The sequence below is a fragment of the Urocitellus parryii genome, chromosome 6, assembly GCF_045843805.1.
Source record: "Urocitellus parryii isolate mUroPar1 chromosome 6, mUroPar1.hap1, whole genome shotgun sequence".
NCBI lineage: Eukaryota > Metazoa > Chordata > Mammalia > Rodentia > Sciuridae > Urocitellus > Urocitellus parryii.
The window spans coordinates 157289312-157315812 of NC_135536.1; the positions used below are offsets into that span (position 1 = coordinate 157289312).

Here is a 26501-nt window from a genome sequence, read left to right on the forward strand (position 1 = left end):
AGCCAGGGGAAGAGGGTTGCTGCAGATAAAACTGGGAGATTCCCTCTTCTCACCTAAATTCCCTACGTACACTTCTTTTTATTTAAATTTATTTTTAGTTATACACGGACACAATATCTTTATTTTTTTAATGTGGTACTGAAGATCGAACCCAGTGCCTCACATGTGTAAGGCAAGCACTCTGCCACTGATCCACAATCCCAGCCCCTACATACACTTCTTAATTTTCTCCTCACACACAGTCACTGAGTGACTCAGTCCTTATGTCTGCTAAGGGGTTGAATTCTTACGTAATTGTGGATTTAAGACTTCAAGGTATCTGTATCATTCCATATTTTTTTAAAAAATATTTTTTAGTTGTAAATGGATTTTTTATTTTACTTCTTTATTTTTATGTGGTGTGAGGATCAAACCCAGGGCCTCACATATGCCAGACAGATGCTCTACTACTGAGCCACACCTCCAGCCCTTCATTCTTTATTTCTTATAAGATGTGAGAATGAGGCACACAGCTAAAGTTCCAGATTTATAAAGAAGCAAAGTTTATTAGAACAAAAGGCCACAAAACATGGAGATTTACTGGGGAGAAAGTACACTAAATTAATGTCCTCTGGTCACTTATGGAATGCATTTTCCGACTCCATTACATGGAAGTGTAAAGATTTTGAGCATTAGTCCTCTCCACCATCTTCACTTTCAAAGGGAATACAAGGGATCAGACTGCCCCAAGCGGGGCTCCGAGGTGGGCTGGAGTGTCGGTTTGTGGTGGATGCACTTCCTGTGTCTCTTGAGATGAGATTTCTGCCTGAAGCCTTGCCCGCAGGCCTTGCACATATAAGGTTTCTCCCCCTTGTGTGCCATCTGATGTGAGATGAGGTGTGACTTCAGGATAAAGCCTTGGCCGCACTCTCGGCACACCGAAGCCTTCTCTTCTGAGTGTACCTGCTTATGTGTGATCAAGGCCGACTTATTGCTGAAGCCTAGTCCACACTGCCTGCACATGTAAGGCTTCTCCCTCGAGTGCTTCCTCCTGTGCCTAATAAGCCCTGCCTGGTGACTGAAGCCTCGCCCGCACTCCCGGCACACATACGGCCTTTCCCCTGAGTGTGTCCTTTGGTGTGCAACGAGATTGGACTTCTGGCTGAAGCCTCGCCCACACTCCTCACATACCATGGGCTTTTCCCCTGAGTGTGTCCTCTGGTGTCTGATGAGATTTGATTGCTGGCTGAAACCTCGACCACAATCCTTGCACACGATTGGCTTCTCCCCTGAGTGAATGTTCTGGTGTCTGTTGAGGTGTGACTTCAGACTGAAGCCTCGCCCACACACCCCACACACATACGGCTTCTCCCCCGTGTGCGTCCTCCTGTGAGAGATGAGGGTGGAGTTCTGGCTAAAGCTGTGCCCACACACCCCACACACGTAAGGCTTCTCCTTTGAGTGTGTCCTCTGGTGGTTGACAAGGGTGGTCCTCTGCCTGAAGCATCGCCCACACTCCTTACAGGCATAAGGCTTCTCCCCCGAGTGTGTCCGCTGGTGGGAGATGAGGTTTGACCTGTCACTGAAGCCAAGGCCACAGTCACTGCACACGATAGTCTTCTCCTCTAGGTGCGTCCTCTGATGTCTAACGACAGCTGACTTTTGGCTAAAGCCTTTGCCACACTCCCGGCACACATAAGGCTTCTCCCCCGAGTGTGTCCTCTGGTGTATGATGAGGTTTGACTTCTGACTAAAGCCTCGCCCACACTCACTGCACATATAAGGCTTCTCACCCGAGTGTGTCCTCTCATGAATGATGAGGGTTGACTTCCGGTTGAAACCGCGTCCACACTCCCTGCACACGATGGGTTTCTCTCCAGAGTGTGCCTTCTGGTGTCTGGCAAGGCTTTTCTTTAGACTGAAGCCTTTTTCACACACGCCACACACATAAGGCTTCTCCCCTGAGTGTATCCTCTGGTGACTAAGGAGGTTTGTCATCTTGCTGAAGCCCAGTCCACACTCTCCACAGTTGATGGTTCCAAATCCGAGGACTTCTATCCTCTTCAGCAATTTGTCTGTTTCCTCAGGGTTCCCTGTCTGAGCTGGGCTGGCCTCCATTTCTACCCCTCTGATGCCATTCTGAGAGCTGACTGGCTGCTTTTGGGGTGGCTTGGAAAAAGCTCCCAAAGACCTTTTTTTTATCCTACCAAACAAAGGCTTGGTCCCTCCTCTCTCCTGGCCTTCTGCCTGATCACTCCAGGAGCTTCCATCAGAGGCTTGCTGCTGCTGCATCTGGTCCTCCAGGCATGGATCCCCAGGCTCAGCATGACTTTCTGCACACAAGCACGTGAAGATCCAGGGGGGATGATTACACAGCACCTGCTGCACAGAGAATTTCTGACTGGAGAAATCCGGAGGGCACAACGGACCGGGCTGGAGTTCTGGCTTTGCTTCTGCTGCAGAGAAAAAAAACTGAGTCAGAACGGAGTCCTCAGAGGGACAGCCCAAACAATCTGCCTCATCTGATGGTGAGTCTTGATCCCATTCTTCAAAATGCTTAAACTGAAGTGCTACCCAACCAAGACTTCTTTAATACTACCTACTTTCCGACCATCCACCACACATTTTCTACTATAATCCAAAAACCACTACAGAAGAGAGGCTATAAAAGCATCACAAGCAGTTCAGGTATGTAAATAGGGCCACAAGCCACAGCCTCCACATAATTACCTTTGAGCTCACAATCACACACTGATAGGAACCCTGTCTGTAAGTTTTTTGTTTTTTGTTGTTTTTGACTGACAGCTATAACTGTAAGACCCGTGAAATGTCTTTCCCCATTTCCCTGGGATGACAAATGGACAAAAAAAGCAGTCATTCAGACTGGCCAGAGGACCCTAGACTAGAAAGTAACATAAAGAGACAGTGTGTGAAACACTCTGAGGACCACCATCCACTGACAAATATGTAGAGAAGAGTACTCTGTGTCAAAATTTCTACAAGGCAGTAGGCCCTCAGCATAGAACAACACAAATGTAGTCAGACAACACAAACTAACTTTTGCGTTAGTTAGATGCTCCCTCCTGGTGCCCTTGACCAATCCCTAAGAACTGTTAATTTCCATAATTAATGTAAATTTCTCCCAGTAATCAGTGTAAAAGAAAATTTTCCAGGCTGGGGACATACATCATGGTAGAACACTCACCTAGCATGTATGAGGCCCTGGGTTCAACTCCCAGCACAAAGGAAAAAAAGAAAGAAAAAAATTCCTACATAGTACTTCTTGTGTAGGAAATGTTAACATTAAATATATTGTTTCATTGCTGTTGGACCTAGTCAGCTAAAACAATCAATAACCAAGCAACCTGAGAGGGATAGATCTTAAGTCTTCCTAAACATTATTTTGTGAGCAATAATGAAACTTATTAGAAATGTGTACCCATCTAGATTCCAGAATGATTCTCTTTACTGAATGTTATTTTGCTCTAACAGAATTATTATAATTAGCATAATAATTAACTGATTATAATTAGTATAATTACCCTTTCCTAACACTTAACTCTTTCCACTAAGAAAAGTATGAAACGAACACCTTCCTTTAGTGTTTCAGTGCCTCACAAGTAAATAGCTCACCTTCTTTCCTTTCAGTAGCTCAAATGGCCTTTACTTCAGACTTGGATGACAGGATGAATGAGAAACCACTGATCTGGCCTGATGCCCATCTCTCCCCAGTCTTACTGCTGTCATGCATAGAGTATCTAGAATTGGTTGCCCAGTGGTCCCTTCAAGACTGTTCTCAGGAGTGACTGAACCCTGACTGCTTTCATCGAGTTTTCACTGTTTATTTTGCTTAATCTAGCTTGTCTGAAGTTCCATAGCTCATAACTGGTTTCATATTTCTATTTCTGGCCAGCAACTCCTCAAGAGTATGGTAACTCTGGAGTGGGTGGAGTTTTTAGATTTGATTTGTTGGCTCTTTTTCCTCTTGAATAAGACAGAAGGAAAGCCCGTTGCTGCTATCTCCTAGGTCAACATTCATACACATTAAATCACAGGGACATGGTAAGCAGATCTTTCGGCAGTAGAAGGAACTCCTGTGTCTGTTTTGGATAAGTTGGGTGACTGTGATTTTGATACAGAAAATACCCCTACCCATCCTAATGGGGACCAAAGTCTCTGATATGTATACTAACTTCTGTGGCTACAAATAAAATGGCAGACTTTTTATTATTTTTTTTTTGGGGGGGGGTACCAGGGATTGAACTCAGGGGTACTTGACCACTGAGCCACATCCACAGCCCTATTGTGAATTTTATTTAGAGACAGGGTCTCACTGAGTTGCTTAGTACCTCGAAGTTACTGAGGCTGGCTCTGAACTCGAGATTCTCCTGTCTCAGCCTCTCAAGCCGCTGGGATTACAGGCTTGTGCCATTATGCTCAGCAAATGGCAGGCTTTTATTTCCACAAAACATTATTTGGAATTACAGTGGCCTCTTAAGAAAAATATTAATTTTTAACATGGTTTTAACCTCTATATGGAATAATAGAAGAAGCAGGAAAAATGAAATTTCAATTCTCCGTTGGTCAACCTTTTCAGTTGGTTGTAAACTTGGCCATTATGTGTGCACTTTAGGAATATTTAGTCTGAGAAAGACTGAACACAAATACTATCAAATCAATTAATCCATTTATAAAATATTGTAAATCTATAGGTGTTCCTGTACTGATAGATTTATAGAGACCAGTGAGTACTGATACAATTGTAAATTTTTAAAAACCAGGAATATCCATAAAAAAGGAGGGCTGGGAATGTAGCTCAGTGTTAGAGAACATGCTTAGAATGCACAAGGTCCTGGATTCAATCCACATTGCCAAAATAAATAAGTGAACTCCTAATGATTTTGATGGTTTGGTTTCTGAAGGGAATTTTCTTGATGCAGCTGGACAGCTAGTTCTAAATAAAAAAGTTGCTGGGCTCATTGGCAACACCTGTAATCCCAGCTGAGGCTGAGGCAAGACCACAAGTTTGAGACCAGCCTTGGCAATTTAGTAAAAATGCTGTCTCAAAATAAAAAATAAATAAATAAAATGTCTGCACATGTAGCTCAGTGGTAGAGTGTCCCTGGGTTCATCCCCAGTACCTCAAAACAAAAAAAGAAAAAGAAAAATATTTAACTTTAGTTAAGTTAGGAATCATGATTATCAGGTTACACTGAAAGAATGAGAGACACTCAAGGCTTAAAAAGAACTTTAATAGCTGTTATATAACTATAAAAGGGGAATTAATATTTTAAAAGTTCAGTAAAGTCTTGAAATTAGACAGGTGAAGTGTCTCTTTCCTGACTTCATTACAGTGTAAATACAGCATTAATATAACATTTTATTGATTAAAAACACTTGCTTCGACTTCTTAAAGTTAGTTTAATTAAATTTCTAAGACTCTACTGATTGAAGAAATCATAAGCTAAAATTACACTCAGAAATGTTTAATGTTAGGAGAATGTAGACATACATGTCCAAAGAATGTAATTTGCAAGCAGTGCCAGAATTTTTGGAAATTTATGGTTCCTCTACTCAAAGTAGACTCCTGAAATAGAATATTTTCCAAGCAATTTTAACATCAATACTGATCATGTTCCTTTTCAATTTCTAAGATCTCTTGTTAGATAATGAAAATTAATATTTTTGTTTAAAAAACTAATAAAAATGAATATATTTACTGTGGACATGTTTTGAAACATGAATACATTGTAAAATGGATAACTCAAACTAATTAATATGTATTACCTCCTGTAACTATCATTTTGTGATAAGGACATCTCATATCTACTCTCTTAGTGATTTTCAAGAATTCAATACATTGTTAATAACTATGGTCACCATGTATACAATATATCCCTTGAATTTATTCCTATCTGAAATGTTTTATCCTTTGACCAACATCTCCCCAACTACTTCTCACTCACCTCCAACTCCTAATAATCACCATTCTACTCTGCTTCTGTAAGTTTGACATTTTTAGATCCACATAGAAGTGTGGCATCTGTCTTTCTGTGTGTGGCCTAGTTACTTAACATAATATCCTCCAGTTCATCCATGTTTTTGCAAATAAATCTGTTATGCTTATTTAACATTCTGATCAATGAAGTAGAGATGACTCCGCTTTTTGTGTACCTACTCAACTTGTTTTAAGAACTCTGATATTGCCTTTCCTCAAACCAAGTATTAAATATGTAATGATAAAACTGTTACAATGTATTTTACACCTAAAATAAGAAGTCTTTTCATCCGTACACCTATATTTTGGGTTTCTAAGATAACTGCATGGGCAATCACAAAGATTTGTTTCTTGGATTTGTACACCATTCTTATGACTTTAATCTGCTCAACACTGTTGTAAGAGCTGCGATTTTTCTTTAAAAGATCTTTTTAAAAGATATCAGAAAGATAAGTTAAACTTTAAGCCAATTATAGGTATAGGTAAAGTGCTAATTATTAATATAATTATGCTTTCAGATTGAGGAAAAAAACGTATAAACGTACAAAGGCCAGGGTATGTGGCATTCACTCATTCTAGAATGCACACTCAGAACAGATAAAGTCCCTACCTTCTCTTGCTTTCTGTCCCACATTCCTTCCATATCCTTGGCTAGACCTACTACCTCTTCCCTCAAGCAGATGGACAATTTTTTCAAGCATTAGAGTTGAGTCAATGTCCTTGTTTCAATGCGACTTCCACATCCTTGCCTACCATGCATCTACCATCCACATGCCTCTTGATTTCACACCTTTCCCTGCAGACTTGGTAACCTTCTCACATCCTCTCCATCCTCATATTCTAAACCCCAAAGTGACTGTATTTGGAGACTAGGCCTTGAAAGAAGTAATTAATGTTAAATGGGTCATAAGGGTGGATCTTAAACCAAAAGGATTGGTGTGCTTATAGAAAAACAAAGAGACAACAAGAGTGTATGAGCATAGAAAAAAGACCACGTGAAGACAAGCAAGAAAATGGCCATCTGTAAGGCTCAAAGCAACCAAACCAACTGACACTTTGATCTTACACTTCCAGCCTCCCAAACTATGAGAAAATTAATTTCTGGGCTGAACTAACACAGATGCCCTGATTTCCTCCTTTCCTACCCAGGTAGTAAAACACCTATTCATCTGCCTCACAGCCCCTAAGTGTCATGAAACTTACCAGTTGTTATAATAAGTATGAAAGGATTAAAGTCCCTATTAAAAGACAACACCACTTGGTTTGACATAAAATGCAATACTAGTGACATGCAGATGCTTAAAAGCAAAACACCCAGATCACATTATTGTCAAGTAAAAACAAAAAGCTGAATAAAGAAATACCATACCAAAAATATGAAATTAAGGTGCTAAGACAATAAGAAATAAAAAGGAAGTTATGAAACAAAGAGAACATTAATGTTACATACTTCATTAAAAAATGAGAGAAAATTGTCATAAGCCTTTGCACATATAATAAATACAAAGCAGTGAAATAAAGGGCAACTGAGAAATAAGTGAAGAATTTGATATTAATTGCAATAACCATGATGAGCTTTATGACACCCGCAAGCAATTGAAAATCATAAACAAAACTTGAAAAATAGCAATAGTTTCTAGTAAATATGTTATACTTCCTTAATTTTAAGACAGAATTAATTGTAAGGCTATATATTAAATTTAATAAAACTAAGAGGAAAAAATTTCTTGCCCAAAAAAATATACCTTAAAAAAATACACCTTTTGTTCCTTCCTCATTTTCTCCCCTCATTACGTGTACTTATTTTATGAACGGGAAGCACAATATTAACAAAGGAATTTAAAAAGTTAAAACACTTATACACACATTAAAGTTACCTATACCTTTATAATTTAAAATAATGCAAATAAGAAAAAAATTCTCAGCAACTTCTTGCTCCACCCTCTAGGATTCTATCCCCATACAGACAACTACTAGTAATGGTAAATAACAACAGATTTCTATGCTCACAAAAACATATACTTTTTCAAAAACTTCACTTTTACTAACAAAAGACTGAAATGAATAAAATACATTATGCAAATTTTTCATTTAATAATATAATCATTCAGTATCAACCATTTTTCAAAAGAGGTAAAGAAAAACTTGCTTATAATTAATGAACAGAAAATGAAAAAAATCACAAAAATAGAAAATTATAAAGCTAAAAGAAAATTACAGAACTGAAAGACATCTTAAAAATATTACTGGTGAGAGTCAGTAGAGATGGCAGATGAAACAGTAAACTTGGAGAGAGAGCAATAGAAATTATCCAATCTGAAGAATAAAGAGTAAAAAAGTTCTAAAAATTTGTAATTTTTGATCCAAAAGGGACGAGTATGAATATGGCAGAGAAAAACATATGAAGAAATAATATCCTAAACGTAATCACAACATAGTCAAACTGTTGAATGCCAGAAATATAAAGAACACATTGAAAGTAGTCAGAGGACACAAAGAAATTATATTCAGGGTAAATAATGATGCAAATGACAGTAGACTTTTTTACTCATTATAATGGTGGGCAAAATAGTATCTTGTCCAACATTGGTGGACCTTCATTTTATTCATTTCTTTATATGTAGTGCTGAGAATTTAACCCAATGCCTCACACATGCTAGGCAAGTACTCTACCACTAAGCCACAACTCTAGCCCTCAAACAGTATCTTTTAAGTGCTAAAAAAATAACTAAATAACTGTTATGGTTTGGATGTGAGGTGTCTCCCAAAAGCTCATGTGTGAGATAATGCAAGAGAGTTTAGAGGAAAAATGATTTGATTGGGTTATGAGAGTCTTAACCCAATCAGTGAATTGATCCCCCAATGGCATTAATTGAGTAGAAACTGAAGGCAAGTACGATGTGGGTGGAGGAGATAGGTCATTGGGGGGTGTGCCTTTGGAGGATATGTTTTGTATCTGGTAAATGGAGTCTCTCTCTCTCTCTCTCTGCTTTCTGATCATCAATATGAGCCGCTCTGCTCAGCCACACTTTTCTGCCATGATATTCTGCCTCACCTCGAGCCCTAAGGAATGGAGCCAGTCTTCTATACCTCAGACCTCTAAAACTGTGAGCTCCTAAATAAACTTTTCCTCCCCTAGAATTGTTGTCAGGTCTTTTAGTCACAGCAGTGAAAAAGCTGACTAAAACAATAACAATCTAGAATCTATATCCAGTAAAAATGTCCTTCAATAGTGAAAATGAAATAAAGACACTTTTGGCAAAATCAAATATGAGACAATATAATGCCCCCTACACCACAAGAAATGCTAATGGACTGTTTACGGCTAAAGGATAATATTAGGGGAAACTCAAATCTTAAAAAAATAATAATAAAAAAAACAGAAGAGAACAGAAAATGTTAAGTTATACTGAATAAGTATAAAAGACATTTCTCTTAGTTAAAAAATAAGTATATAAGTGCTTAAAATAAATATTTTAACAGTATAATAGGGAGTATGTAATACAAATGATAAGTTGGGAGGAGGGGTAACTATATCTGTGAATTGCATTGCTCTTAAATTTTATATGAAGTGCGAGGCGAGCGCGCTACCGCTTGAGCCACATCCCCAGCCCCCAACTTTTTCTTAAAGAAAGTAAATAATAGGGCTAGGAATATGGCTCAATAGTAGAACACTTGCCTAGCATGCATGAGGCCCTGGGTTCAATCCCCAGTGTACCCCCCAAAATAAGAAAGTAATAGTTTAGCTGGGAGTGTAGGCCCATGCCTGTAATCCTAACACCTCAGGAGGCTAAGGCAGAATGACAAATTCAAAGTCAGTCACAGTGACTTAACAAGACCCCCATCTCAAAATAAAAAGGGCTAGTGATGTAGCTCAATGTTAAAGTGCCTCTGGGTTAAATCCCAAATATGAAAATTTTAAAAAAAAATTTTAAACCTTTCTTAGCTCTTTTTTTTTTTTTTTAAGAATTCCATTTCAATATCTCAACTGGCTTTTTATTAGCTTTCCTTTCTTCTATTGGGCTTTGCCATCTTTCTCTAGGTCTGTTTTTGCTACATTCTTAAGTTAGCCTGGGTAAGACAAACTCAGTGAAAGGACAAAAGGGTCCCAGGGGAGGAAGGAGAAAAGAGACACCAGGAAAGCTCCAATTAGAATGAAAATGGAGGTCTGAAGGGAGGCTGTACCTGGCAATCTGAAAGGCAGCCCAAGAAGTCAAGAGAACAAATTCCCTTCCCAACACCTTATCAATGTCTCCTCTCCCCCAACCCTGCCCTCTGACAGTTCTGTGTCCCATTTCCCCAGTGTTCTCCCACTTACCTGGACAGGTAGACAACAGACATTTTCTTTCTTCCCTCCATGTTTCTTTCCCTTGCTCAAGCTGGGTGATGAGTTTTGGTTTAGAAAATGGAATTCCTGCTCCAGGAAAAGAAAAAACATGGTTGTTGGATGGAGTCAAGGGTCCATTCAAGAACTGAGTCAAATGGCAGTCATCAAGAATACAAACAATAATAAATGCTGGAAAGGATGCAGAGAAAAAGAAACACTTTTACACTATTTGTAGGAAATTAATATGAAGGTCCCTCAAAACTCTAGGCATGGAATCACCATGACCCAACTATACCACTTCTCAGTATTTATCCTAAAGAATTAAAGCATACTAGAATGATATATGCATGCTCGTGTTTACAGCAGTACAATTCACAAGAGCCAAACTATGGAACCAGTCTAGGTGTCCACCAATGGATGAATGGATAAAGAAAATGTGGTATATGTGTGATGGATGACAAAAAGAGGCCTGAATGTAAAATAAATTATAAGAACACTAGCAATGGCTGGTTGCGATGCATATCTATAATCCCAGGATCATGAGTTCAAAGCCAGCCTCAGCAACTTAAAGAGGCCCTAAGCAACTCACTTCTTGTCTCTCAATAAAATATAAAAATGGGCTGGGGATTTGGCTTAGTGGTAGAGCGACCTTGGGTTCAATCTGTGGTACAAAGAACAAAACAAACACATACACACACACACACACACACACACACACACAAATAATAAACTAGTACCTAGGAAAGGAAGAATTACCCTCCCCTTTTAGTCAGCTCTTCAGGAAACCTGAACCTAATTAACACCGTAGACCCCTACCTTTTAATTGTAAAAAACAACCTCTAGGAATCTAACTGCACCTCTGGAGAAAGGAAGACTCTGCTTCTGTAAACAAGTTCCCCTGCTAGAAATCCAGCCCACTCTGTCTTCTGTTGTATAGACTAGAAATTATTTTATGGCAACCGATAACCTATAAATGTTGTGAGAAACTGGAGATGGGGGCTCAGATTTGGAGTCTGATCTCCTCTAGGCCTATTGGTGTAAAATAAAGTTTGAGTTCTCCCACCTTCCAAGTGCCATTGCAGCTTTTTGACTGGTCTGATTCCCACAACATATATACATAATGGAGTTTTATTCAGCCATAAAGAAAAATAAAATTATGTCATTTGCATGAAAATAGAGACCATTATTTTAATCGGAAATAAGTCAAGTTCAGAAGGTCAAGGGTCAAATGTTTTCTCTCATATGTAGAAGCTAGAGAGGAAAAAGGAAAAAAAAAAAGTGGGGTGGGGTGGGGGAATTTCATGAAAATCAAAGGGAGATCAGTAGAATTAGTAAAAGGGACCAGGGGGTAGGAGAAGAGAAGTTCTGGGGAGTGATCTTGGCCAAATTATATTGTTATACTGCTTGTATAACAAAAAATCCTACCATTATATACAACTATGCACCAACATAAAATGTGGGGGGAAAAAAAGAATTCATAGTCAAACTGGGTGAGGACCTTCAAAGTGTAGTACAAAAACCTGAAAATAGTGGGGAAGATTAACTCAGATGAGAGCACACTGATTCTATTCAATGCCAGATGGATAAATGCCTATAAAAAAAAAAAAAATTAAGTTAACTTAAAAAAGAGAGCCCAGCCTAGAGGAAAAGGTCTAGAAATGCAGAGTATTACAACACACACACACACACACACACACACACACACACACAAACTATTCATTTCCAATTCTACAAAATGAAACCTTTCCCTGAGGAAATAGGGAACAAAAGGCCTTTGCTTTCTAAATCCTACCCCAAAGGCCAAGTCAGAAAGCAAGATGGCTACTTCAAGCTTAGCCCAAACTTCCCAGCAGTAAGAATGTAAGTTCTAAGAGATACCACACTTACCCAGAGAGACCAAGTTGCTATAGTTCTCCAGCATCACCTCCTTGTACAGAGTCCTCTGAGCAGGGCTGAGCAGGCTCCACTCCTCCTGGGAGAAATCCACAGCCACATCCCTGAATGCCATGTGTGCCTGTAACACAAAATAGAGCCTGCTCTCCTGCTTGCTCATGGCTCAGGAGTAGCCAGGGAGAAGGCTACTCTGGGGAGGCAATGAAATATACAGATCCTGCTTTTGACTTCTGCCATGTGTTCCAAGACATTTAAATCCCATGTCTATTCAGCCAGCAGCATTTGTGAGCCTACATACTCAAGGTCCTCAGTGGACTATCTGGGGTATACATGTGAAAATAAGAGTCCCTAAGTTTGGGAAACTTTAGATCTAGTCAAAAGAACAAATGACATTAAATAACAATAAAGCACAACAGACTTTTTGAGTTTTAAGAATTTAAAAGAGGGGCTGGGGATGTGGCTCAAGCGGTAACGAGCTCGCCTGGCATGTGCAGGGCACTGGGTTCGATCCTCAGTACCACATAAAATAAAAATAAAAGCTGTTGTGTCCACTGAAAACTGAAAAATAAAATTAAAAAAAAAAAGAATTTAAAAGATCAGGGCCTAGCTCAGTGGTACAGAGTGCTCACCTAACATGAGCAAAGCCCTGGGTTTGATCTCCAGTACCACAAAAGAAAAGGAAAAAAAAAAAAGAATTTAGAAGATCAAATAGGTATCATATTAGCATTAAAATAGCTGTGGGATTAAAGTTCATACAGTTCCACACTGGCAAAGACTAATCTAAAATTCAGTTTTTCCCCAAATCCCACAGATCTCAGCTTTTCTAGCCTGAAGCACAAGTGGGGAGTGGTGAAGTATTTGAACCATAGTGTTTGGGTTTGAGGCCCACCTCTGCCACTAATGTCTCAGATTTCTCAACTGTGAAACAAGAATAACAATACATTAAACTTCTCAGGCTGAGGATGTAGCTCAGTGACAGAGTACTTACCTAGCATGTGTGAGGTCTTGGATTCAATCCCCTGTCACCAAAAAAAAAAGAAAGAAAAGAAAAAAAAATTTCCTCCTCACACTAGATACTAACAGTGGAACTTCTTGACCATTCAATTAAAAAACTAATCTCCCCATCCTGTTCTAATCCCCCTGCTTAGTTTTATTCTTTTTACCTCCTTAGTACTATTTCAAAATGGAAGACACATTGGGATGAAGTTTCCTAATACTGGGCCTGGAACTGGTCTTTAAATGGATTCACAATATTGCACGACCATCATTGCTATCCATCTAGAGAACATTTTCAGCGCCTTCCATAACTCAAACTCTTTAATCAATGAACAATAACTTCCTATTCTCTCCTCCCCCCAGATCCTGGTAGTGACCATTTTATTTTCTGTCTCTACGTATTTGGTTATTCTCTATACCTAAGATAAGGGGATCACACAAAGTTATGTTTTTTGGTGAAAGGTAGCCCAATGCCTTCTGCTTTCTGAGATTTCTAAAAAATGTCTGATAATCTCATCGAGGATCTCTTGTATGTAAGGCAGCTTTTTTTCCACTGTTTTCAAAATTCTTTTGATGAGTTTGGCTTTTGATGTTTTGATTATAATATGTCTTGATGTAGGTCTCTTTGAATTTATCCAGGTACTGGGGATTGAACCCTCGGGCATTTTACCATTGAGCCATATCCTCAGCCATTTTAAATTTTTTATTTTGAGACAGGATCTCACTAAATTGCTTAGGGCCTCACTAAGTTGCTGAGGCTGGTCTCAAACTTGGTCCTCCTGCCTTAGCTTCCCAAGTTGCTGGTACTACAGGCCCATATCACAGTACCCAACAATGTTATGTCTTCTTGTGTTTGGTGTATTTCACATAGCATTTATCTTCAAGATTCATTTACATAGAAGCATGCACTCAGAATTTCATTCCTTCTTCACTGCACTATTCATACTATATTTTGTTTATTTTATCAATGGGCATAGTTTCCAGCTACTGTGAATAATTCAGTCATACACACTGGTATATAAATATTTGTCTGAGTTCTTACTCTCAATTCTTTTGTGTATACATCCAGAAGTGGAATTACTGGATCAAATGGTAAGTTTACGGTGAACATCTAAACCATGGCAGCCAGTACGCATCTGTAAGGATACCATCACTAATCATTACAGAAATGTAAATGAAGACCACAAGGACATACCACTTTACACCTATAATAATGGCTAGTACCAAGAAAATAAAGTACGGAGAAATAAAAATTAGCAGATGTACCATTTTCCACAGCAGGTACACCATTTTATATTTTCACTAGCAATGTAGGAGGACTGTATTTTATTCCATTGGTCTCTAAATCTATATTTATGCTAGTATCCTCTCTGCATACAGAGGTTTTTAATTCTTTTTTTTTTTAACCTTTATTTTATTTATTTATTTTTATGTGGTGCTGAGAATCGAACCTAGTGCCTCACACCTGCTAGGCGAGAGCTCTACCACTGAGCCACAACCCTAGCCCAGGTTTTTAATTCTCAAAGAACCAATTTCAAGTGTCATTAATTTTCTCTATTATTTTTCTTTCCTTTTCTTAGATGTTACTTTACAAATTTTTATTTTTTATCTTTTCTATTTAGTTATACATGACAGAATGCATTTTGACACATCATACTTAAATGGAGGTCCTTCTCATTGTTCTGATTGTTTTTCTCTATTATTTTTCTGTTCTTTATATTAATTGACTCTGTTCCAATGTTTCTTATTTTTCTTTTTTTTATTTTTTAATATTTATTTTTTAGTTCTCGGCGGACACAACAGCTTTGTTGGTGTGTGGTGCTGAGGATCGAACCCGGGCCGCACGCACGCCAGGCGAGCGCGCTACCGCTTGAGCCACATCCCCAGCCCCAATGTTTATTATTTTTCTTTGTACTAGTTTTAGATTTAGTTTTCTCTTCCTTTTCTAGTCCTCTATGTTTTAAAAAAGATTGCTGCCTGAAAATTTTATTTTTTAAGGCTAAGTAAAACTTCACTATAATAAACACACATGTACATATATACATTTTTTTTCTATTCTTCTTTGAGCACTTTAAAAATATCAGCCCAATGCCTTCTGCTTTTTGAGATTTCTAAAAAAAATTTTCTGATAATCTAATCAAGGATCTCTTGTATGTAAGGCGGCTTTTTTCTGCTGTTTTCAAAATTCTCTTGATGTTTTTGGTTTTTGATGTTTTGATTATAACATGTCTTGATGTAGGTCTCTTTGAATTTATCCTACTTATACTTTGTTGAATTTCTTGAATGTTCATATTTATGTTGTTCATCAAATTTGGAAAGTTTCTTGTCATTATTTCTTCAAATAATTTCTCTCCTTTTTTCTTTCTCCTTTCCTTTTGGTAATCTCACAATGTATATGTTGGTCCACTTTCACTTGATCATTTTCCACTTGCTCCATAGACTTTATTGACTCTTCTTCTGAGTTCCTGACTTAATTTCTTTTTTTTTTTTTTTTTTTTTGTGCCAGGAATTGAACCCAGGGGCACTTAACCATTGAGCCATACTCCTCAGCCATTTTTATTTTTTTTATTTTGAGATAGGGTCTGCTAGGTTACTTACAGTCTTGCTAAGTTGCTGAGGCTGGCTTTGAATTCATGATCCTCCTGCCTCAGTCTCCCGAGTTCCTGGGATTACAGGTGGGTGCCACTATGTGGACATAATTTAATTTTAATTGTCCTATCTTCAGGTTTGCTTTCTTTTGTCTGCTCAAATCTGCTTCAAAATCCCTCTAATGAATTTTTCATTTCATTTGTTACACTTTTCAGCTCTAAAATTTCTTTTTGGCTTAAAGTTTTACTTTACATCTCTTTATTTACATTTATATCTTGTTCTTACATTATTTTCTTAACTTTGTCCACATCCTTTAGGTCTTTATGAATCTTTTCAAGCTATTTTAAAGTCATCTTCTGGTAAGTTTATATTTCCTATTGACCTATTTTTTTCCCCCTTTGAATGGGCTATATCTTTTTTAACGTCTTGTGGTTTTTCTTGAAAATGGAACATTTGAATCTTAAAATATGGCAACTATGAAAGACAGATTCTCCCCCTTATTCAAAGTTTGCTAGGTTTTTGTTGTTTTTAAATTGATATAGGGTATCTCCATCCTAGGATTAGCATGAGGTATAATGTTATACCTTCCCATAGCTGTACATAGTGACCTTCTAAATTACCCTATAGATGCAGTTGCTTTTTGTCTTAGTCCTGAAATGCCTGACATTTGAAAAAGGAAAAGTAAAGGGAGGGGACAGGTGGTGACTCCTTAAATCTCCAGGAAGTCACTTTAGTTGGTGAGGGTTGGAACAACAGCAGACCATCTCTGTGATCAGGAAAGGCAATCAGAACACAGATCCTTGATACCTGGAATATAAAATCCTTATATTCCACCCTGATGCAAGCTGCTCTGGTTAACATGTGCATGGCTGCTGCCACAGGACCAAGAGGATGGGGACAGACAGTACTACTACACTAAGAGCTGATATTAACTGTGATATACCATTCATGCCATTCCCTGGAAGCTGAAAATTTCAGCTACACTCCTCCAAAACAGGTACATCTGAAAGATTCCACCAGCACAACTGTGATGTAGGTAGGGAGACAGATTACGAGTTCTTCCTATTCTGTTATTGTGATGTCACTCTAAACCAATAGAAGTTGTGAAGCTGAATAAAGGAATGTATATACTGTACTCTGTCTTATACTACAGATTGTGTGTTGCTCAGTGCTAATACTAGGTTAATCACCAAGTCATGGACTGAGCAGAGAGGGATGCTGAATAAGGGTTTCAGTTAAGATGATTTGTAGCCTGAAGTGAAGCTGAGTATCAATAAGGCAGTCAGGACAGGAGAAGCGAATGTATCCATCCTTTGATAGCCAGTATGGAGACAGGAAACACTCACCATTCCCCTGGCTCTCCGGGACCCTGTGGCCACTTTTCCTGGACTCCCTAAAGAAGGATGATATTCAGAAGGTAGATCTGGGTAAGGAAAACAGAAATGAGAGGGTGTCAGGTAGAAACACTCTTTCCATGAGTGTGGCAGAGCCTGCTCTTTAACCCTATAAGTGGTAGAGCGGTGGCCAAAGGGAAGTGTGAAAAAGCAAGGAAAAGGTAGTCCTTGGATACAGCAAGTTAAAGGAAAAAACAAGCAAGGACTAAAATGTGAAGTCTTGCAAAACAAAATATTAAAAAAAAAAAAAATCAAAGGACACACAAGCTTTCCTTCCCTTGTAACCAAGCAGAAAGTACTACTTTGTTATACTAATAAGAATTTTCCTGAACTAGAAAAATATCTCAAAAACACTAGACTGCCAATCTGTTTACAGAAATGCATACATGAAATCATCATCTATAAAGAGAAACAAAATGAGAATCCAAACAATTCAGTTAAAGAAAATTTCACACATACAAAAAAATTATACTGAGACAGAAAAATCCATAATAAAACCACGACTTCAAGCTGCATAAAATAGTCTCAAACATTTCAGGATATAAAATAGCATTTTGAATCAAAAATCCAAAATCAAGAAACTAAGATGCAGGCAAAAAGTGAAATCAAAATAAGATATGACTGAACTTTAAAATAAACCCTCCTTGTAGGATTACTGCATGCAAAATGAAGTCTAAATTACAAGATGTCCAAGGAAGAATAGATTTAAATAAAAACATGATGGGCACTTAAGAATAACCAGAAGAGAATTAAAAAATGAAATAAAGAAGTAAAAAGGATCAGAGATAAAAAAGATAGAATGAAAAACAGACAAAGGAATAACAGTAATATATTCCTAAAAACAAAACAAACAAAAACAATGGAAAAAAAACAAGTATTTAGAAGTATAATTAAAGAAACATTTCAAGAATAGATAAACTGATACAATGGAAAAGCTGACTGGTAACTCTAAGACATAGACTAGAAAAACTATCAGATTTTAAATAATAACAACAAAAACCAAAAAGGATTCTAAGCAAAAAATACCAACTACCATCACATTTTTCAAACTCATAATTCAACTATTGTACATTATAGGTGGAAATGTACACCTGCCTGCAGGTTACAATGGGTACAGCCACAAAACAGTATGATGGTTCCTCAAAAAATTTAAAATAGAATTATTAAGTGACCTCCATGCCACTTCCAGTTATACAATAGAACTGAAAAGAGTAACTCGAATGAATTGTTTGTATACTCATATTTATAGCAGCATTATTCATAACGCCAAAAAGACAGAAACAACCCAAGTAACAGTAAACAGATGAATAAACAAAAAGTGGTATCTGCAGATAATGGAATATGGTCTGAAATAATAGCCTGAAAAGAAAGGAAATTCTGAAACATGCTACATGGATGAACCATTAAGTTATACTAGGTGAAATAAACCAAAAATGTAAATATTCAAAGTAAGAAATGACAAGGGAAATAAATATTGAGCCCTAAAAAACTGTTTTTTAATGGTGCTGGGGATCAAACCAGAGGCTAACACATGCTAAGCAAGTGTTCTACCATTGAGGTACATCCTCAGTCCACAAAAAAAAAAAAAGAATTTTAAAGTCATATTAGATCATTTTTCAGAGCTCTATACAAATAAGTCTGTATACATAGATGTAGTGAACAACTTATCAAAATTAACCCTAGATAATCAAACTAAACCTTCAAACCAGATTATCTCTATGCTCCAAAAACTGTCTCAGATAATTGAAAAATAAGAAAAATTTTCTCATTATTTTTATAAAGCAAGGAAAACAGTGGAGCCAAAACTTGACAATATTCAAAAAAAGAAAATTATGGACTAATTATCACTTACAAATATTGAAAAAAAAATCTAAGTAAAATATTAGGGCTGGGTGCAGTGGCATACACCTGTAATCTCAGGAGGCTGAGGCAGGAGGATCACGAATTCAAAGCCAGCCTCAGCAAAAACAACATGTTTACCAACTCAGTGAAACCTCTTCTCTAAATAAAACACAAAATCCGGCTGGGGATGTTGCTCAATGGTTAAGTGGCCCTCCCTTCAATCCCCGGTAAAATATATTAGGAAGGAGACTCCAACATCACAATAAGAAAATATTTCACCATGACAAAGTGAAATTTACCCACACTGGTTCAATATTAGGAAATTTATTATTATAATACATCATATTTGCAGACCTAAGGAGAAGTCATAATTATCTCCTTCTTGTCCAGATAGTCAAACAAAACTCAATACCCTAGGGAATGGGAAAGGGTAAGAGAAGGGAGGGTGGACACGATCAAAGCTTGATATAGGTATGTATGGAATGCCACAATGAAGTCCATTAATTTGTACAATTAATGTGTTAATAATTATATTAAAAAACTAAGTGACTCACTTAAAAAAATCCCTCAAGAATATAAGATTGATGAACTTTTAAAACTCTTTATTTAGAACTAATTTTAGACTCACAGAGAATTGTAAAAAATATCAATTTCCATACACTCTTTACCCAGCTTTCTCTAATGTTAACATCTTAGAAAACCATAATACAATGATCAAAATGAGACAATTAACATTGACATAATACTATTGACTTAATTAAACTTTGCCACTTTTTTCAATAATGTTCTTTTTCTGGTCCAGAATCCAACAGAGTTTCTCATATTTCATTTAGTTGTCATGTATTTAATTTCTTCTCATCTGCAACAGATCTGTGATGTTTTTGAAGAATACCCTCCATTTTGGTTTGTCTGATGTTTTTTCATGATTAGAATGAGATTATTTCCCTTTAGGTTACAATACCTCAGAGGCTGTGATGCTGTGTCCTTTTCACTGCATCACATCAATGAGTTCATACTGGTATGTTTGGTGATGTTAAACTTGATCTTGGCCACTTGGTTAGGGTGGTGTCTACTGGGTTTCTCCACTGTAAAGTCACTAAATTTCCATTTATAATGAATAAAGATACTTTGAAATTATGCAAATATTCCATTTCTCTTCAAACTTCCACCCACTGATTTTTGGCATACTTCTATGAAATCTGTCTGTAACAGTTTGTTTTATTTTCCTCTTTCATTCCAAACTCATTAATTAGAATTCTATAAGCAAGAATCTCCCCATTTATTTGTATTCCATTATTTATTTATATCAGTATGGGTTCATATTTTATCCTAGGGTTTTTAATATAATATTGTTATTATTTTGCTGTTCAAATTATTCCAGCTTTAAACACTGGGTGATTCCTTCAGGTTGGTTTCATATCTGCCCTAGCCAGTAAATGTGACACAGGTGACAGTATGCCACTTGCAGGTTTCAGTCCTAGGGATTAAACCCAGGAACTCTTTGCCCCTAAGCTATATCCCTAGTCCTTTTTATTTCTTACTTTAAAATAAGGCCCTGCTAAATTGCTAAGGTTGGTCTCAAATTTATAATCCTCCTTCCTTAGCCTCTATAAGTAGATGGTATTATAGATGTGTGCCACCATGCCTGGCTTTACAGGTTTAAGTCATAATAATGCTAGAAAGCTTTCACTCATGGGAGCCCTAAGAAGTTCAAGTACCCTACAGAAACATGCAGAGAGGCAGAGGCTCAAGGACTACATGGAGGATAAGGTCCAGTACCGAGTTGATCCCAGCTTTCCAGCCAGCCAACCTACTAAGACACCAAATGTGTGAGGAAATAAATACTGAGTCCCCAAATGACTGCAGTCTAAGTGAGATCTGTAACTCAGAGCACAGGAACCACTTAGCTAATGCAGGTAATGTAAAGAATTAGGTGAGATTAACATGATTGCTCTTCTAAATCACCAGGTTTTAGGTTAGTTGTGCAGTAATCACATAATCAATAATCAGAACCCTTTCAAACATGTGGTGCCTTCCCTCTTCAGAGTCCTTAATGATAAAAGCACACTTCCCATCATCCATGTGCTTACCCTGCCACATCAAACCAGTTACCAAGGTTGACTGATTCTACCTCTGCCAACTCTCCCCTCACCCTGACCAATTGAGACACTAGGACAATGGCAAAAGCCTCCTGACAGTCTCTGAAGACCACTGCCCAATGTGCTAGTCTACTTCATCTATTACTCCCAAAATGAGCTCTATATACACAAGGTTGACTCATTCTTTTGTTCAGTAATTATTTATTGAGCTTCTAAGATGAGATAGGCACTGTAGCAAATACTGGGCATATGGAAGTGAACACAGACAAAAATTCCTCCCTCAATGAAATTAAAGTCTAAAGGGGAAAGATGGGCACATGAAATAAATCAATAAAACACTCATCAGTAAATGATGAGTGACTTGAAGAGAAGTAAAGCATAGGAAAAAAGCAGTAATAGATGTAGGACCAAACGAATTAAAACAAATAAAAAAAAAATTCGTAAAAAGTGGGGCCACTTTCAAATTTTGGAATTTTAAATAGGGTGATCAGGGAAGGCGTTTCTGAAATGATTGAGTAAATATCTGAAGAATGTAAGGGAGTAAACCTATTACACAAGTGCAAAGACCCTGATGAAAGAGTCAGGCTCGCAAGTGAAGGAACAGATGGATGGTTCACTATATTTGATGTGATATGACTGAGATGGAGTGATGGAGATAAAGTCCAAAGTCCGAACTTGTAGGATACTGGTTTTTTGGTTTTTTTTTTTTTTTAATATTTATTTTTTAGTTTTCGGCAGACACAACATCTTTTATTTTTATGTGGTGCTGAGGATCGAACCCAGCGCCGCGCGCATGCCAGGTGACCACGCTACCGCTTGAGCCACATCCCCAGCCCCGGATACTGGTTTTTAATCTTGGCTGGAATGAAAAGTTACTGCAGAGTTTTAAGCAAATGCATGTCATGATTTGATTTATATTTGAAAGTTCCTTGTGGCCGCTGTACTAAAATCTTTGGCAGGTAGGTTGGGGGGAGTCCAGAGATCACCTGAAGGCAACGATCCAAGTGCACCCTTACAACAGCAACCTGGACTATGGTAGAAGCAGCAGGGACTGGAGATTGTTAGAGCTCAGACTTGCTTATTATAGAGTTTGTAAGAGCAAGAAATACATTAAGGTTTTGAGCCTGAGCAATCTTCCAGATCTCAGAAAATCTGTCAAGTTACCATGCAATTTACAAGGAGTTTCCAGGTCTCTGCTTCCTTTTAAAGAACTATCTGTATCTCACTAGGGTACAGCATGTTTGAGGTAGTGATTGGAATTTATTATTGGATACATTAAATTTAGATTGTCCATGAGACATCCAAGTGGAAATGTGAGGTAGACAGTAGAAGACTAAGATGTGGAGTTGACAGTAGAGATGTAGGCTGAACCTCAGAGAGATGGTATCTAAAACCTTGAGATTTGATAGTACCAGTAATAAGAGAACACAGTTGGAGAAGACAAGAGATCTAAAAACTGAACACAATAGAGGCTTAAAAGTAGAGAAGGAACCAGCAAAAGGGACAGAGGAAGAGTACTCTCTGGAAACCAAGAGCAACTGTGTGAAAGGATATTTTAAAGAGGAAGTAAGCAACTATGTAAAGTGTTGCTGAGAACTGACCATGGATTTAGTCACAGGGAGAATAATGGAAACATTAACAAGGTTATTTTTGATAAGTAGGACTGAAAAAGCTTTATTGTAGTTTTTGAGAGACGACAGAAGGATAGAAATGGAGACAGCAAAATAGACATACTTTTTTCAAGGAGTTCAACTTTATTGGAAGCAAATGCACAGGGCAAGAAAGTGGAGAATAGACAGAAGGATAAGGTGGTATAGTATGATGACATAGAAAAAGAAAAGGAATCAAGGAGTATGCATGGGTGGAACCAAAGGATGCAACTGCCATCAAATCAAAAGTTAAGTTTGGAAAGAACAGGAAAACTGAGAGGCCCAGGTTGTGTCACGAAGTAGAAATTATTGTAAGAGTAGAGACAGGCAGAGACAGGGTAAACCATCAAGAATTCCAGATGCTTCTCTCTCTCCTGCTTCTCACCAGGGCTGTTTTAACTGGGGGAAAAAGACAACTGGGGAAAATTAAATATGGACTGGGTATTAAATATTAATAATCATTAATTTTATAAGGTGTAACAATGAAATTATACATGTTAAAATTATAAACATCAAAATAAAATTATACATATGTATATACATCCTTATGTGTTAGAGATGTCTTCTCAAGTTATTTGCAGGTGAAATGATAAAACTGGAATTTGCTGTAAACTACTCTAGCATGGAAAAAAATAAGTAAGGGTACTGAAAGACACAAGAACTAAACGCTGACAATTCCTTTTTTTTTTTTTTTTTTGGTGGTGGTGGTGCTGAGGATTGAACGAACCCACTGCCTTGTGCATGCAAGGCAAACACTCTACCAACTGAGCTATATCCTCAGCCCCTGACAATTTCACAGCACCAGAGAAGCCGTGGAAATGAGAAGCCTGAAAAATGCTGAGAGGAGAAACCTAAGGAGTTATGAATGAGGACACTAGATTGGACTATCTGTGAAAACTGTCACCCTTACAACAGGCCTGTTTTCCTATAGGAACCAGCTGGGTGTCTGATCCTAGATGACAATAGATGGCAAAGTTGAACAAAAGAAACCTATTCACAAACTGAGATGCAAAAGGTTAAGTGGCACTGACCTGAAGCTGAGCAGTCAGGAGCCCAGGAGTCCTTCCTTTCCCCACCAGGCAGTCTTCTCTAGGCAGCCAGGGGTCACATGAGGCAGAACAAGAATAAAAAGCATTCAGGAAAGTTGGTGGAAATCCTTAAGCTGCAACAGGGTAGCACCACCTCTTCCTTAAAAGTATCAGGAATGGACCTGCTACAGAAGGAAAGAAGAATTATGAGCAGCTTCCCAAGAACAGAGCTGAGATGTTAGTCTAACAACCTGCCCTGACAAAATGTTGACACCATGCATGAAGTGTTCCTTTCTACTACTATTAATGAAAGGTAAAACTTACAGAGCACTTAGTGTATACCAGAGTCTATTCCAGGTATTATATGAATTTTATCTCATTCTATCCTCACAACATCCCAGTGAAGTAGATGGTATTACCATTTTACAGATGAAAAAAACTGAAGCCCAGTGAGATCAGTCTCTTGCCCAAGGTGACAAAAGTGACAGCCTGTAGAAATCAGACTGTGGAGACCAGGTTGTAAGAACTCGCAGTGTGTTCAACTTTGAGATGAATTACCTTTGGTCTTGTAGAAATTAAGTGCTAAATCTGGATGACAAGTCTGTGGAGTTCTGTTTCTAGCTATTCGAAATTTCTCCTTAATAAACCTTTAAAATGTTGTGATTTTTATTGTCAGTGAAAAACTTGCCAAATGGACCCCAGCTCAACCTCCTCCTCCAAGGCGAATTGGAAGCCAATGATAATGCCCCTGTGGCCACTCCACAATCGGTCAAACCTGGACGTGTTTGGCAAAGCCGAGGGGTGGTTGGATCCGAAGGCCACCAGCCCCCAAACGACCCAAAGCCTGGGAACGCTGGGCCCTAGAGACAATTCCTACCCACCACTTAGGAAGTATCAGATCCTGAAAAGCCTACTTACTCAACCCCACCGAAACGATCATGGCATCAGCAATCTCTTCTTCCATTACCGGGATCCCAACCAAGGCCACCACCCACAAGAACCCCAGGACAGAAGGTCAGAGCCCTGCACCCAGCTACTACCCGGTTCGCGATTGAGGTTCACCTCACTCATTCGGAGATGCGCACCCACACCCCCAAAATAAGACATCCGGGAGAGGATGGCCTGATCCACGCCAGCTCGTCCCCACCTCTCCCCGCTTCCCTGCGCCATCCGCACGGTCCCCAGGCTCATCCCATAGACTAGCCTTTCAGGACCTTCTTTTCCGGGCAGAAAAGAACACCGCCACTGCAAGAGTCCCTCGGAAATCTCACTCAGCAGCGCCACCAAAAAACAACGGGTCTCTCCAGCCACCGGCTGGGGCTCTTCTTCATCAGGGCGTCGGGACTACACCACCCAGAATCCTCGGCGTGGCGGGGGCGGGGGGGTGGGAACCACACCTCCCAGGATGCTCAGCGCAACCAGAAGCGCGCTGACGGCCTGCAACTCCCATTCCAGTGGCTTCCAATCGGTCTGTCTCCAAGCAACGTGCGGCGATGTTCTGGAGGAAGACCACTGTCGCACCCCACGTTTTCTTAAATGCATGATCACAGGTCATGTAAAAGCTCCTAAAAGAGGCTTCTCCCCCTGCCGTGACTCTCCCTGAACGCCTCTGCCTCAAAGACTACACTTCCCATTGACCCCTGCAGTGACTTCCGCGTCTGGCGTCAGCGGCCCTGCGACGGGCGGTAGTGACGTGTCAGAGGAGCTCGATTTTTGCTTGTGGTCCTGGCTGGCGGTTTCTGTACCAAACTTCTTCTTGGTTTATTCTTGCTGCAGCTGTGGGGTTGGATACCTGCGCCCGTACTCTGTGAGTGCCAGGCAGGCGTAGTTTTGTCTAGCACATATACCTTTAGACGTCATTTAAGGCCGGGAAGAGGGGGAGCGGTCTCCCCAAGGTCTCACACCCAGTACGGGATGGATCTGAATTCGGAGCCCAGGCCCTCAAACCAAACATAGTCTCCGCAGGTGCCCTAATACCTTTTTCATCTTAATGGGGTTCGCGAATTTACAAACTCTTCTGGAGGACAAGAGCCCCATTCTTAGGCCATACCTTAGGGCAGAGTGCGCTGCTGGCCTTATTCTCTGGATCTTTTCAGAATCTTGGTTGAGAACAGGCCTGTGCCCCAATTTGGGAGCAAAAGAGGAATCCTCGTCATTCATGAGAGGTCTTTAACGCCTGGGCACCCACTCACTTCTTGTCTTTGTAAAATATGCTTTTTGACACTTCATCCTTCTCTAGGAAACGACTATGTGGTCCTAGAGCCAAGGAAAGGTGAGAATTTCTTCAAATTCCTTCTTACCTCTTGGAGAATGAATCCATTCCCATTTCTCTTTCTGAGGCTGCATTGTTTGTTGTGAATTCCGTTCCATCTTAGCTCACAAGTGCCCGGTCTTACTGGGCCCATTCTTGGACATCCTCTGTCCCACCCATGACTCTTCATTCCCAACAAGTTAGCCGGGGGTTCAAAGTAACATGCAAGAACATCTTTCTTTAAGTATCCAGTGATGCTTGCTGTACAGGAAAAGTATGAACGACCGAGATCTTATGGGCCTGGAGATGAGAGACTGTCTGAGCTGCCTGGAAGAAGAGGTAGGCAAGAAGAGTTGGAGCATAACACGTTAGTGAGAAGAGTAGGCTATGACCTAATCTCATGGTCTGAGCTAATCTGGATTCCCTCCTGTATAAAACACTCCTTTTTCTCATAAT

The 26501-nt window shown here is 38.9% G+C and overlaps 1 protein-coding gene across 1 annotated transcript; it reads right to left on the reverse strand.

The window, feature by feature from the left end:
* Nucleotides 1–590: 590 nt before the first annotated feature.
* On the reverse strand, nucleotides 591–25122 carry Znf133 (zinc finger protein 133). The gene is made up of 5 exons (XM_026400692.2): nucleotides 25009–25122; nucleotides 23798–23979; nucleotides 12192–12318; nucleotides 10296–10391; nucleotides 591–2435 (listed from the first exon to the last, which is right to left on the reverse strand). The coding sequence occupies exons 3-5, from the start codon at nucleotides 12310–12312 to the stop codon at nucleotides 697–699; spliced, it is 1956 nt and encodes a 651-aa protein (XP_026256477.1). The 5' UTR covers nucleotides 12313–12318; nucleotides 23798–23979; nucleotides 25009–25122; the 3' UTR covers nucleotides 591–696.
* Nucleotides 25123–26501: the final 1379 nt, after the last annotated feature.